General features: G+C 40.5%; 2 protein-coding genes across 2 annotated transcripts; both read right to left on the bottom strand.

The window, feature by feature from the left end:
- Positions 1-2,048: 2,048 nt before the first annotated feature.
- Positions 2,049-6,963, bottom strand: cpb1 (carboxypeptidase B1 (tissue)). Its single transcript, XM_054622520.1, has 11 exons — positions 6,864-6,963; positions 6,088-6,163; positions 5,639-5,763; positions 5,436-5,535; positions 5,250-5,351; positions 5,038-5,142; positions 4,838-4,948; positions 4,626-4,716; positions 3,917-4,119; positions 2,754-2,838; positions 2,049-2,439 (listed from the first exon to the last, which is right to left on the bottom strand). The coding sequence occupies exons 1-11, from the start codon at positions 6,926-6,928 to the stop codon at positions 2,252-2,254; spliced, it is 1,251 nt and encodes a 416-aa protein (XP_054478495.1). The 5' UTR covers positions 6,929-6,963; the 3' UTR covers positions 2,049-2,251.
- A 773-nt stretch (positions 6,964-7,736) lies between these two features.
- On the bottom strand, positions 7,737-14,527 carry agtr1b (angiotensin II receptor, type 1b). Its single transcript, XM_054623160.1, has 2 exons — positions 14,443-14,527; positions 7,737-10,267 (listed from the first exon to the last, which is right to left on the bottom strand). The coding sequence occupies exon 2, from the start codon at positions 10,160-10,162 to the stop codon at positions 9,074-9,076; it is 1,089 nt and encodes a 362-aa protein (XP_054479135.1). The 5' UTR covers positions 10,163-10,267; positions 14,443-14,527; the 3' UTR covers positions 7,737-9,073.
- Between the last annotated feature and the right edge of the window lie 356 nt (positions 14,528-14,883).

Raw genomic sequence — 14,883 nt, 5'->3', positions numbered from 1 at the left:
TAGAGAAGGTGATGATGCTGTAATGAGGTGCTGAGATCAGGAACACCATGTTCCATATTAAAGGCTGCAGTTGGTGTTCTGTCGCCATCTTGTGGAATAAAGACAATATATATATATATATATATATATATATATATATATATATATATATAAATATATATATATATATATATATTGTCTTATATATATATATATATATATATATATATATATATATATATATATATATATATATATATATATATATATAATATATATTGTCTTTATTCCACAAGATGGCGACAGAACACCAACTATATATATATATATATATATATATATATATATATATATATATATATATTGTTATATTGTTATTGTTATATTGTTTTTTTTCCATGTTACAGACTGAAACATGAATTGAGAATACTCGATAGTTAATTCAATAATAATCATAATTTGCATCCCTACTTTACTTAGAGGAATAGTTCCACATTCTTGGAAATGCATTTATTAGCTTTCTTGCCGAGGATTAGATAAGATCAACACAGTAACAAGACAAACATAAGCAGTAGTTTAGCTCCCTGGGCCTCCTGAACTGTGTTACATTACATTACAGTCATTTAGCAGACGCTTTATCCAAAGCGACTTACAATCAGTAGTATATTACATATCATTCACCCACTGATGACAGGCTACCATGCAAGGTGCCACCATCAGACTCTAACTAACATTCATGCAACATCCAGTCCACACCGATGGCAAGCCTTCAGGAGCAACTTGGGGTTAAGTGTCTTGCCCAAGGGCACATCGACTGCCGAAGCCGGGTATCGAACCACCGACCCTCTGAATGGAGAACTACCTTGCTCTCCACTACGCCACAGACGCCCCATGTTACACAACATGAGTTGTCTCAGTAGTTCTCTTGAGCATAGCTCTTATACTAGGATAATCCACTGTAGTGTTTATTTTTTCATGTTTAAATGAAATAAAGATATTTGTGAGTACATGTAATGTTATGACTGGACTTTAAAGGCACATATAATGGAATATTCCCTTAACTGCACTTGTGATTTGGGGAAAATTATGGACACAGCTAGTCCAGGAAAAAACAAATCCTTACGAATAATATGATATGGAGGCGACAGTAGCTCAGTCCGTGGGGACTTGGATTTGGAGCAGGAGGGTCGCCCGCACAAAGTCGGCCTAGGGAGTGTGTACTGGTAGCTGGAGATGCCAGATTGCCTACTGGGTACTGCCGAAGTGCCCTTGAGCAAGGCACAGAACCCCCCCTAAACTGCTAAACGGGCGCTGTATCGTAGCTGCCGACTGCTCCTTATGCTAGGATGGGTTAAATGCAGTGACTAAATGTTACTACATTGTGCTGTGTACGGTTGTGTGTGACAAAATTTAAATTTGATTTGATTAGATTTGTAACCTTAAGTTTACAAATTAGCATTTGTAGTAATGTAATCGCTGAAAATCTACCTTCTGCTCCATAAATGTGTGCCAGCGCAGTTAAACTCCCTGCTGATCTTTGGCTCCTTTATTTTTTCCAAATGCTTGGCAGAGTGGAGTCGCTGCCAAGGAGTCACTCTGTGGGGGTCACGTGCTGTGCTGCTGGACTAAAATCCTTGACTGATACCCTGACCCTCCCATCCTCCACCACTGGAAGAGTGCCAGAAGAGCAAGAAGGATCACTAGGGTCCAAAGGGTCTGATACAGTAGATCAGGAGATTGTTTTGATTCTTGTGTGCTTTTTTGATAGAGAAGCAGGTTAAGCATGTAGATGCTGATTTGTTTAAGGCAACACACTGGATGTTTTTCATTGTTAAAGTTAAGTGTCTCACTATGTTTCTTTGGGCCGTGAATAGTTTTTTTAAAGCATATTATTCCATCATTTCTGTCCACACAACTTTCCTGACCGAATTAGTGATGGCCTGTGAAGTGTAAGCATTATTTTTATCACCATACATCAGACTGTTTGTTGTATATTTTCATACAAATGACAAAGGTTCAGTCCATCAGACATTTTATTATCATATACACATAAAAAAAAAAAAAAAAAAAAAAAAAAAATGATTCAGCATGTGGGGATGGATCATTGATTTTATTGTTTGCACTCATCTTGACATTCTGTCAAGCACAGCAAGGAAACATGGCGGGTGGTGCCCGTATCCATGGATACAGGCTGGAGATGGCTGAGAGGTTGGAGGGGCTGGGGGCTGGTGCAGAGGAGCTGAGTTGGCGGGGGTCCTGGCAGTCTCATTCTTTAATAGAGGTTCTTCTGCACGTAGGCGGCGATGTACTTGATGGCCAGCATGGTCTCCTCGCATGTGGGCTTGATCTGAGACTCGGGCAGCAGGAAGCCATAACGACCAGTGTCACGCAACTCGAAGGTGTAGGAATACTTCACTCCCAGGTCGTAGGCCCAGTCATCAGAGCCTCCAGCTGCGGGGTCTGAGTGCAGATAAGGAGAGGGGGGTTATTCAGAGTGGGATATGCTGATGACCTGGAACAGCCTGGATGTATTATTTTTATACAAATACTGCTTTCAGGGGCCCAAAAAATCCTTTGTGTGCTTGAAATAGCTTTCTCTTACATTAGGTCATACGCTTTTGTAGCCTCTGAGGCCATTTCTCTCAAAAGAGGTTTGTGCATCGTGAACACATCATAATGCATATCATTATGGGTGGGAAATAGAATATCAAGGTCCCTCTAATACACTATTTCCCCATGGAAACCAATGCAGCTGCAATATTTGAGGTACTTACAGATGGTTGCAGCACCAGGTCCACTGGTGTAGCGAGTACCATACAGACTACGCAGAGCAGCGGATGCTCCCTCAGCAACCTTCAGCTATGATATAGAGAAGAAACACAAGTTAGAAGAAGTTCAGACCAAGTCGAATGTTGTTGACCTTACAAAGTACAGATATATTAATATATGTTATTGAATACTTTGCCAAATCTGAGCCTGTTTTATTCCTGAATCGTCAGCATATAAAATCTCTCTCTCTCTCTAAAGTTAGCTAACACTAGCCTTCATAGGCTTCTGTTCATACCAGCGCAAGTAAGTTTTATCAGCGAAACACCTTACTTTAATAACTCTTGATTTAGAAGGGTAAGACTGTGCTGTTAATTCTTTTGAAAGTTAAATAGTCTGGTTTTAAAGTAATAAAAGAACAATACAGAAGCAAACAACTTTACAAATTCAACTTGTTGTAAGAAAAGTAAATATATGTTGTTGTCCGTGCAGCATCCATCATCCAGTGCCCTTGTTTAAACAACATGTTTTACTGATATTACAGAAAATAGTAAAAAGCTTCAGTGAGTTCCAACAGGAAATGAAAACCCCCAGAGAATTGCACAAGCAGGAAATTATATTTCTAACAGAACAGATGAGTTATGACGGATCCCCGGAGTTCTTTTGTTCTATAAAGTGTCAGAAGAGAGGTTAAATTACGAGCCTCAGTTAGTGTGAGAGCTGGAGCAGGGGTGTGAGTGTTAACTGTACACCCCAGTGAGAGGTAAAAGAGCCATGAGAATGAGACATGAGCAGGGAGTAAATGATTTGAAGCAGGCAAGTGTGGCATTTAGATTCATAACTCATACAGGACTGAGCTGAATTCGTACTTAAGCTTTTAGAAACACCTTTACAGATATTCAAATCAGCTATATATATATAATATATAATCATTATGAAGAGCCAGATTGATCCTAAATTCAACATACCTAGTATGTCTGATGCAGTTAATCTATTGATGTTGCGTTCCAAATGCATATGTTTCTAGCAAAGCTGTATACACAAGGCTGCCACACTGTAGTGTTGAATTTTACACAGTAATGATGAATAATTATATAGTCATTATGACCGAGCAAGCATGTTAGACCATAAAATTCCAATGAGCCATTTATGGCACATAAGGATGACTTACCAGCTCACTGTGGTCTGCAGCCAGATCAAAGGTGTAGGAATAGGGGAAGAGCAGCAGCTGGGAGTAGGAGTGGACGGTGAGGTAGGCCTTAAGGACGGACTTGTTCCTGCGGATGAAGTCGGCAACGTTCCTGACCTCGATCTCAGACTCGGGTGTGTATCCGCAGAAGGTGTCGCTGCAGGGGTTGCTGGAGGCTCCAGTGGCTGTAATGAAAATTGTATCTCATTTATTTACTATTTACTTTACTTATTTTACTTCTCCAAATGCATTGTGACCAGGCTTAAAGGCATTCAATTAACTTGAGGAGTACTATGCAGCCTGTAGAAAGTCTTATGTGGTTCAAGAGGGAGTTTATATATAAATAACCTTGATGATGTCATAGTGATGTCATTAGGTGACCTCTCTTTTAGGTTGAGACCACAACTTTATAACACATCTTGGAATTGCTTACGAAATTTTGAATTTGAAAGAGGTGGATGTTTCCAATAAATGATGGTACCAAGTTGCATTATGGGAAATTGAGCATTCAAGGTTATTGGGGTGTGTCTTACTAAAGGTTAAAATATCTTGGCCTCTGCTGCACAGATTTTGGCAATTACAAAAAAAATCTGTTTCACATACAGTATACACCCTTTTTTAAGGAGTGCAAACTAAAAAAGCTGGAGTACCCCTTTAAAAAATACAGTAAACATGTATGTGTTGCACTTACTGCACCAGCCAGCGTTGAAGTTCCTGTTGGGATCGGCACCAATGCAGCTAGATTGAGACTTCCTGGAGCGAGTCTTCCTCCACATCCTGTTCTAAATTCCCCAAGAGGACAAAATAAACATGTTAGATTTAACACATCAACGAACTCTTTAAATGAAACAAGACAGCCTGGTCTCCATCTGATCAGGCTTTAAGCTTGAAGATGGAACTTACGCTCTTGTGGGTGTAGTCGTAGCCATCAATGTTAAAGACGGGCAGGACAAAGACATCCATCTCGTCCAGCAGGCTGGTCATCTGAGCATCACTGCCATAGGTGGACAGAGCCTGAGGAAGATTGGAAAAAAAATCTGTGCTGTTAACAGCGGAAGTCTTTGAATAAATGCTTGACATGCCTATCCGGGTGTTTTCCTTACCTCTTTGACAAACCACTGGCAGAAAGCAGGAGAGATCCACTCCCTTGCGTGGATACCACAATCCATGAAGATAGCGGGTTTGGTGGAGCTGGACTTCTTACCGAGCTGTGGTTGTCAAAAGTAATCATAGATAATTTAGAACTAATCTTTGTATTATGTATCTGGCACTTTGCAACCGGAGTGATTGATATAGCAGATAAGTCTTGTATTACCTTGAGGACAGTCATTGGGCGTCCCTCGTAGGTGTTTCCAATCACCTGCTTGCTGATCAGATTAGAATTGGAGGAAGAAATGGAGGCAATCCAGGACTGGACCTGAAATTGAAAGGGTGGAAAATTAGACCAGGAAATAACAGACCAGTCAGGGTAGGGATTGCAACTGATGATTTTTTTTCTTACTGTGTTCCAGTTGTTGTACTTGGTGTAGCTGTGGGCTCTGGGAGAAGGCTTGTTGTCAGCCTGGGCTTCAACAGCAGACTGCAGATCCTTAATCAGGACCCTGAAGAGGAATTCATTAAAAAGTGTTAAAACATCACATGTCAAAAAAAGAAAATTGATTGAAAGGAAATCATATAAAGTCTGTCTTGTGTCTTGTGACCTACTCATGCTTAATGTCACTCTGCTGCAGGATGGTGTACACAATATCCAGGTACATGGCAGGCACATGGATGTCCACGTCAATGTCGATGGTCACCATCTCAGAGCTCTCGGGGCTCCAGAAGTCGACCTGCAGATGGCGCCAAAGTCAAACACTTCAGCATTTGGAGATATTCAGATGTGAAATGCCAATTCCAGCTTCTCAATTGACAAACTGTGATGAGCTAAAAGCCATTCTTATTGTAAAGTGAATATGACATGCCAAATATCCAGCAATATAGAAAGGTGCAATTAGATATGATTTGCATATTTTAACACGCATACAATGAATTGACCAGAAAAGTAGGTCCTATTTAGCCTCTCACACCATTAGCAAATTAATGAATTCCCTGTAGTGAGTACAGATAGTATTATAAGGTGTGAGGTTCTGTTTTGCAAAAAAGCAGTAAGTTACCTCGATGCTCTTAGCCAGTTGCTTAATAAGAGTCACATGCTCATCAAGCACCGGCTTCAGACGGAAGACTTTATCTCTAGAAAAAAACAAATAGAGAAGTCAAAAATACAGTCAAATAAAGCCACAGTTTAATGGTTCAAATGAACGGGCTGTCTCTTTAACAAAGGAATACAAACTGTAGCCTACAAGTGCTGGCGTTTCTCAGGAATTAATGGTTTTGTGATTTAATAGTTTGTTATTCATTGGCACCTACGCAAGGTTTATAACTATTATTTGTTATATACATGTTCAATTCCACTTTTCAACTAATGTCACAAAACAGTGTGTATACATTGAATTGCGTGTGCATCAAGCTATAATGGCCAATGATTTTTTGGGGGACTTTTGCAGTTGAAGGGTTACCGGTTTGTACATTACTGCTACAGAAACTTTGAGCAATGTAATCTGTCATTTTGTCTGAGGACAAATGTTATAAAATACCTGTTTAATCATTTTGAAAACCTCTTGCTTTAATAACAAAATTCAACTAACAAATTGTCACAATCATTGAAATTAACACATCAACAATTGATGGCATATTCTGACCTAAAGCCTACAGTACTCTCTTGGTCCGCTAGTTAACATTAGCTAAGATCACCCTATAATACATAGTAGAGAGGTCAAGAGTCATTGTACAGTATTTCATCATTCTTTCTTTTATGCATTTTTGTAACAAATATTTCTGACAGAATGAAATGATAATGTCTTTTTTTCTTTAACAGAGACTAGAGATTTACCCCTCGAAGCGAGTGATGTCAGCCAGGGCAAAAGCCACCAATCCGAGAAGCAGGAGGACCCTCATGTTGTCTGTGAGGCTGAACTCACCGCTTGGCAGCATTTATAAACCCAACCTGCCGCCCATCCACCAATCCCCATCTGTGATACAGCAGCGTGTCACACATCGTTCCAAAAAGCCACTAGTTATTTTTAGGTGCTACGTGGAGGTAAGGGGGCCTACATGATGAATGGTCAATGATTAATAGGTGCTAGAGGTGTTTGAGCAAGTTTTGAGCCAAGATCACTTCATTTTTTTCCTTAATAATTAAATGTTATTTCTGGATGTTTTGGTTACTTATTACATTTTTTCATGACTAAACAGGATGATTGGAATATTTTACTGTGAGTAGATGTGTCCCGATATACCAGCATAGACAATAACGGTGATATTTAAATATTAAATATTGATATCATGTTAATGATCCATATATGATGATAGTGTTAATAATCCAGGGCCTCTTAAATCATTTAATATGTACTGCAAAGGTCACAGACTCTCTGCACCTACTACACTTTTATTTTGAGTTTCATTTTTCTTTTTACAAAAAAAGACAAAAAAGACAAAACCCACATTAAACAGTTAAAGATGAATTTGACTGATAGCAATGCATTATTATAATTCGTTTTAGTATTAATAAAAATAAAAATCTATAGATATCATGATAATATCAAAATTGTGAATTATTCTGGCCGTGATAATCGTGTAGTGAAAATCAGATGTTGTGACAGCTCTATTATGTGGTGATAAAAAAATCAACTTAGTACAGTGTATTTTTAAATTTTATTCATGTTTTCAACATATTCACATACTGTACACTTACAGAGTAGAAAAAAAATCTATCAACATGTTTTAAATACCACAACGACAACCACCAGAAATATTGACAATGATCACCCTTGAGTATTTGTGTAGAACTCTTATTTATAGATCATGTTACTCCCAGATTAGGCAACATTTCAGCATTTCAAAGTTATTATGCAAACACTTAACCACATACAGCATACAGGCACTAATTATCAGAGTCAAATATGTTACTAACTAACTATTATTTTTGCTACACCTTTCCAATTGTTCATTGTGTAAAGCTGCTGACAGAGCATGCATGAGTGTCTCATGATATTTCCTATTTTGTTTTAGCTTTGGCATCTTTGCTGAACACTTGGTCACTGTTCCAACTGGTGATAGTCCTGTTGAGCACACAGAATGGTTATCACAGGACAGTATATTACTGCACTGTATCCTTAAGGCGCAAAAAGCGACAAAATCTTGCAGAACATGCATATCTTATATAAATAATGGGTGATCTGTACGTATAGTCTTGGACTCTTTTTCTTCTTTTTCACTTAACTTCAGAGCAGGCCTTGCTTTTGGCTGTGAGGCTCAGTGCTCCAGAGGCACGAAAAGAGCAGCGCAATAGTCGAAGCAAGTTTTTGCGGAAGTTGTGCCCAACAAAGCCATACACAATAGGGTTAACGCAACTGTTGAAGTAAATATTTCAAAGTTATTATGCAAAGACTTAACCACATACAGTATACAGGCACTAATTATCAGAGTCAAATATGTTACTAACTGATATAAACATCACATTTCTGCTACACTTTTCCAATTGCTCATTGTGTAAAGCTGCTGGCAGAGCATGCATGAGTGTCTCATGATATTTCCTTTTTTTTTTTTTTTGCTGAACACTTGATCACTGTTCCAACTGGTAATATTCCTGCTTAGCACACATAGTGGTTATCACAGGACAATATATTACTGCACTGTATCCTTAAGGCACAAAAAGCGACAAAATCGTGCAGCACATGCATATCTTATATAAATAATGGGTGATCTGTACGTATAGTCTTTTCTAGCATTGACATAGTTAATTCCTGGATTGGACACATGCTTGGAGAGAAGAAACATTTGCTCACATGAATGTTACAAGTATGAGTTTGACATGTGATGATTTTTGAATAATTATTCTTCAGATAAGCATTGTACAAGGTGGTGAATCTATTTTGGACTTACTCACAGAGGGACATGAATACAACCTTTCAACCATTCTGCGTGTTTCAGTGCTTTGTAATACAGTTGGGGTTTTAAAAGCATGGAATGTCTCCATCCCCAGCCCCTTAACCACAGACCAAAAGAGTGGGGAGAGTAAACTTGGACTCTTTTTCTTCTCTTTCACCTAACTTCAGAGGAGGCCTTGCTTTTGGCTGTGAGGCTCAGTGCCTCAGAAGCACGAAAAGAGAGGGCGCTCATCTTGGAGCTGATGCTCGGGCGAGGCACCGCAGCTCCACCCGGGGAGCAGTGCAGCAGTCGAAGCAAGTTTTTGCGGAAGTTGTGCCCAACAAAGCCATACACAATAGGGTTAACGCAACTGTTGAAGTAGGCGATGCAGATAGTGAAGGGCATGGCGGTGTCAATGATTTCTATGATGGCACAGTTCTTTTCCTGTGACAGCTGGGTGAGCATCTGCATCAAGTGGAACACCTGATGGGGCACCCAGCACAGGAAAAAGGCCAGGACAGCTGCTGCAAGCATGCGCAGTACCTCGTCATCCCGTGAACGGGAGCTTTTCTGGATGTGCCTCGCCCCAACCAGTGCACGTCCAATGAGGCAGTAACAGGTGATGATGATGACAAAGGGCACCAGGAAGCCGAGCAGGCTTTTCATCAGGCTGATTGCAAGCAGGAGCTCTTTCAGAATCATGGTATTTTCAATGGTAGGGTGAAGAATGCCACACACTGTAGTGTAGTTTTCGATGTTGTGGACATCCCTGGTCAATGCTGTGGGCACACTTAGCACAAAGGCAAAAAGCCAGATCACTACACAGGTGATACGTGCGTACACCACAGTGCGTAACCTGCGCGATCGCATTGGGTGGACGATGGCGAGGTAACGGTCAATGCTAAGCGCTGTGAGGAAGAAGATGCTGGTGTAAAGGTTAAAAATCACCAGGCCTGCACTGGCCTTGCACAGGAATCCTCCAAACGGCCAGTTATAGCCGGTGGCAGTGAAGATGGCCCACATGGGCAGAGTTATGAGGAAGGTGAGGTCAGAAACAGCGAGATTGAGCACAAATATGTTGGCCACCGTCTTGAGCTTCATGTAGCAGTAGATCACAGCCACTACCATACTGTTTCCAACAATGCCAATGACAAAGTTACAGCCGTAGACGATGGGTATCAGGGTGAAGATGAAATGATGGCTTCCAGACATGCCACACGCCAGAGTTATCTCGTCTGTCTCTCCTGTCGTTATATTCGTCATTTTCCTTTTTTAGTGCCAGATCCTGGGACTTTTAAACGGGGCCCTGTCGGCAGGGTGCGTCTGTGGTGACTGATACAGGCCTTGGGCGAGGGGCCTCAGCGAATCCTATAAAAGAAACACAACAAAAATGTCAGAGGCAGTCTAGGGGAAGAGCCATCATTACTGCTGGCATGGCCCATAAACGCTAATCCACACGAGCACCAATGAAAGCGCTCACCCTACACCAGCTCATTAAAGACCTGCACATTAAAGCCATCCTGACGCTTTATGTTATTTCTGTAAAATAAGGAGCCATGAAAAACAGATGTTGTATGTTATTCAATATTCCAAAAATGCCCTTTGAAACATCATTATTCAGACTGTCTGCATTCTCCCTTCTCCTTTAAATCGTCCCTCGGCTAATGAATGGCAACAGTAAAACAGTGCAGTGTTTATCAAATGGTCTGTCCATCTGGGTGGACTGTCAGCACCCGGAAGGAGAACATTTATGCCTTGTGTTACGACCTTTGTTAATGAAGACTGCATGGCAAAGTGCGAGCTGGGATAACAACACCATTAAACACTGAGGTACTAAGGGAACAGAAAGGAGAGAGAAGGAAAGGGTTGAGTTTCCAGTCACTGTAAAAGACATGTCACGTTTCAAACCCTTGGTGTGCTGAGATACATTGTACCCAGCATGAGAACTTCTAATCAGCACACACCTAAACAAACAGGACAGCAGGGATTCGGCGCTGTGGAAACTTTGCTCTGTGAGAAAATCAAACCTGCGTGCAGCGGAAAATTTGCCTCAGGGCTAGTTTTTGCTTCATTTGTACCAGCAGAATGTGAAATGGGAATATAAAACAAATTCTCCTCATCGTTGAGAGTCTTTATGTTTAATAGAATGGCTTAGTGAGTGTCATTAGTGTGGCTAATGTAATCATATTAGCATAAGCCTCATATATTCTATTACTATAGCTGCAAAGATAGTTTCTGTTACTAATTGCATGAAAATGACAACATGTTTGTGGATGCATTAAAACCAAACAGATCCCAGGGGGAAAACACGCTCTGATTTCGGAGCTCAAAAGTGAGCAGATAGCACACCGATAACAAAACCACTATTTTATGTTTTTTAGAATATGAAGTTGACTATTTTACATAATAAGGATAAAATGTGCACTACTGTTTACTCTGCCACAGTAAAAATGTAAATCCTAAAAACTAAGCAGGTGTTTTGCCACAAGATGGCATTCTAACCTCAAAGTTTTATTCAGTCCATTTCACAGCTGACACGTTACAGAGATATTAAGACTTATTGTACATCTAAAGAAAGTTGTATTTACATGAATCCAGTTGCTGCCTTTGCTCTTACAGCTAGTTTGGACTAGATAATTAATGCACTTTTGAAAACCTTCCATATCTGCATTCCTACAGACAGCCCTTACGGTAGAACTATTTTATCAAATCCTCATTTTCCACCAGGATTCAGTGGATGAAGTCTTTGAAAAGCAACTACCGTATTAGTTGCAGATGTGGGGATTGTTGAGTGTGGAGGATGTGTGGGTGCCAAGGGCAACAGAATAATGAAATATCTCTGTGACGAGTAGGTAAGGTAAAGCACCAACCCAGATGTCATTGCTTGGATTTACAGTACATGTGTTTTCTTACTATGATTAAAATAATGGTTGGCTGCAAATTTAAACCATTCAGAAGTGAGTGACAAAACACGTAATAATTTCACAGTTTAGGGATTTCAAACCGTTTAAAGAAAATCTCTTGATGCTAAGACGATTTCTGTTGACCACAAATGGAAATATCCCTTGTTGGCTGGAATTTTAACCACCAGTATTTTTCCATGAGGGAGATGTTCAAGGCGAAGGGACGTGTGTGGGGAGTGAATATAAACAAGGCTGAAAGTTATTGCTGCCTATATATGTAAGTGAGCCATATAATAAAGGTGAGGTGGCACGGACAGAAGGTGACTCGGAAGCATAGTGATTTACTGTGGCTGTGTCCAGTGAGCTTTGGCTCGCGAGTGAGCTGGCACATTACTGAATGACAGCCATAAACCCTGGGTGACCACAGACAGGAAGGTAAACACCTACTTCACAAGGTCCATGGGCAAGCTGCATCCTCTCGGACAAGACAATGGTCTGCGTGGCCCTGCGCTGTCTGCAAACACACAGCTGCTTACAGTGTATGATAAAATCAGGATTAAGAGGAAGTTTGGGGACATTTTTGCTCCACAGTGTCGAGTTTGACTCCTGAATGTCACTGTAGTGACAACATTCCATTTCTAATCCTTTTTCGGGGTATGTAAATGCAGCCCCTTACTGGGATCATGGGAAATTCTCAAAAAGCTAAACCTAGGAAAATTTTAATCATAGCTAAAATGCATGCATATTTAAATCTTGGTTCCCATCAACGGAGCTATCTGAGGCTGCCCTCGGCCTGAGCACCCGGCTGCTCTGACATGAGCACCACCATCTGGCTGCCCATAGAGTGAGCCACTAAAATGTTTGTTTGATGGAGTTAATGATTTATATCAGCCCATTATGAAGTGAGGTTCATCTTACTGCAGGGCGACACCACCTCAGCCACCCACCTCATGATCATCCTCTCGTTTAGTCCTTGTTTCAGGCCTGTTTGGCAAACAGAGCGTTTTGCAACATTGGACACTTTTCCGGTTTTGAATCCTGTATCTTCAAACATGTTACAGGAATATAAATTATTACCCAGCTCCCCACCACTAACAAATGGAAGTCTTGAAATGGCTCTGCAGCTTAATTTGTCATTATTACACCTTGCACTCCTGCAGCTCTGTCTCAACTTACAGGGTCTCACTTCAGCTGGAGAGTTTTTGAAGTAGGAAACTTGATCAAAAACAAACTCTTAGACTACTTTAGTAACTCTTAAATGTTAAGTTTGGTGGTTGATTGCAATAAAAATAAATAAACTGCACCAAACCTACACACTTCTCCATTTAAACTGTGTGCAGTATTTATATATGTGTTAAAAAAGAGAAAGAACAGAAGACTTTGATAAAGTGTGTGTGAGTGAGAGAGAGTGATAGTCTCCATGAACTAAATTAGGACTTGACTTCTGCTTGCCAGAGAGTGGCTAATGGAAATATTGGCTTCAGAGACCATGTCTGCATTTTTCTGTTTATAAAACGTTCATGTGTCTTGCACGATTAAACAGCACTGACTTCAGCCCGTAAAGCTTCCCTTTATTTCCTGTATGTACTTTAATGAAATATGCTACTGATACTTTCAATTACAATAACATCAAACTTTATAAATCCTTTTATCTCCTATTTATTTTCAATCATTGAGATAGTTTGTTAGAGGATTATTTCACAGTAGGACCTGATATTATATCAAGTAACACATTTACTGGCTCTCAAGAGTAGAGTTTGTCTCCAACATAGAAACATCAGGGGGGAATATAAGCACCTATAAAAGTGAAACTCACACAAAGCTCTTAGTTAAAGAGCGTGATGTTGAGCAGCCTTCACTCTGAAGCCACAGCTACTTTTCCTCATGTTTCGTACTCCAGTATCACTCTATCTTCTTCACCAGTTAGACCTGTCTCTCTCACTGACGAGGCTGAAAATGAAATGTCACCTGTTATTCTCTTCTTTACGCTCAGTTACTTTTCCCCACTATTCCACATACATCCACCGTGATTTATTCACATTTCCTCTCTTTCCTGCCTGGCTTCGGATTTAATTCTTCATTAAATGAGGATTTCTTAGGGAGCGCAGAGCTACTGTTTATCAGGAAGTGGATCAAAATCTCTATGTGGAAATGCGACAATGTGAACTTTACAGTAGACTCCATCCTTCTTATCATAAAGTTTACAGAATGCAGTTCTGGATTCTTCCAATCTCAAGTGCACAGCTACAGCGGTTGTTTTAGAGGCTCTGCCCACACAGGACTTTCACATGAAAAACTTGAACAAACAGCAACAACAGGTGGCAACCATCAAGTCAGTGAATGCATCTAATATGTCCTTTTGTTCTATGCATTCGCTTCATGTGCGTGTTCGCAAAGTAATATCACCGATTCACAACAAAGGGCTTATGAGATACATATTTACAGACACGGAAAACTTTTTGTGCTGGAGTTGGAACATTAAAATGGCCTTAAAGCAGTTTCAGTTCAAATCTGCTTATCCAATAAGGGAAGCTATTACAGAAAGTTACATTTAAAGAGTTTATAGACTTTGACTGCCAAATATATTCTTTTAAAGTTGGTCAAACATCTTCCTGAAAGTGAGGTAATGTGAGCTCTTACCTGTGGTGCTGAATCAGGAAGCTGTTGATGCTTTCAGAGCCGGACAGACAGAGAGATAGAAGGACCACCTTAGTGTGCCAGTGGCTGCCTCTGATTTAACTTAACTGGTGGAGCGAGACGAGCAGGAATACCGTCCGACACACAAACACTCCCCCCCACTACTCTCTCTCTCTTTCTCACACACACACACTCACACACACACACACACACACACACACACACACACACACACACACACACACACACACACACACACACACACACACACACACACACACACACACACACACACACACACACAGACACACACTACGATGATGAATGAATTACACTGGGGCCAGTCAGCTACGTATTGTCCTAGTCCATTTCTCTCTAGGGCCAACAGCATGCCCACACAAACAAACACACACAAGATCTTACACAATAGCACCTCTCCTCCGC

Source organism: Anoplopoma fimbria, chromosome 21, assembly GCF_027596085.1.
Source record: "Anoplopoma fimbria isolate UVic2021 breed Golden Eagle Sablefish chromosome 21, Afim_UVic_2022, whole genome shotgun sequence".
Taxonomy (NCBI): domain Eukaryota; kingdom Metazoa; phylum Chordata; class Actinopteri; order Perciformes; family Anoplopomatidae; genus Anoplopoma; species Anoplopoma fimbria.
This window is presented reverse-complemented; position numbering and strand designations above follow the sequence as displayed.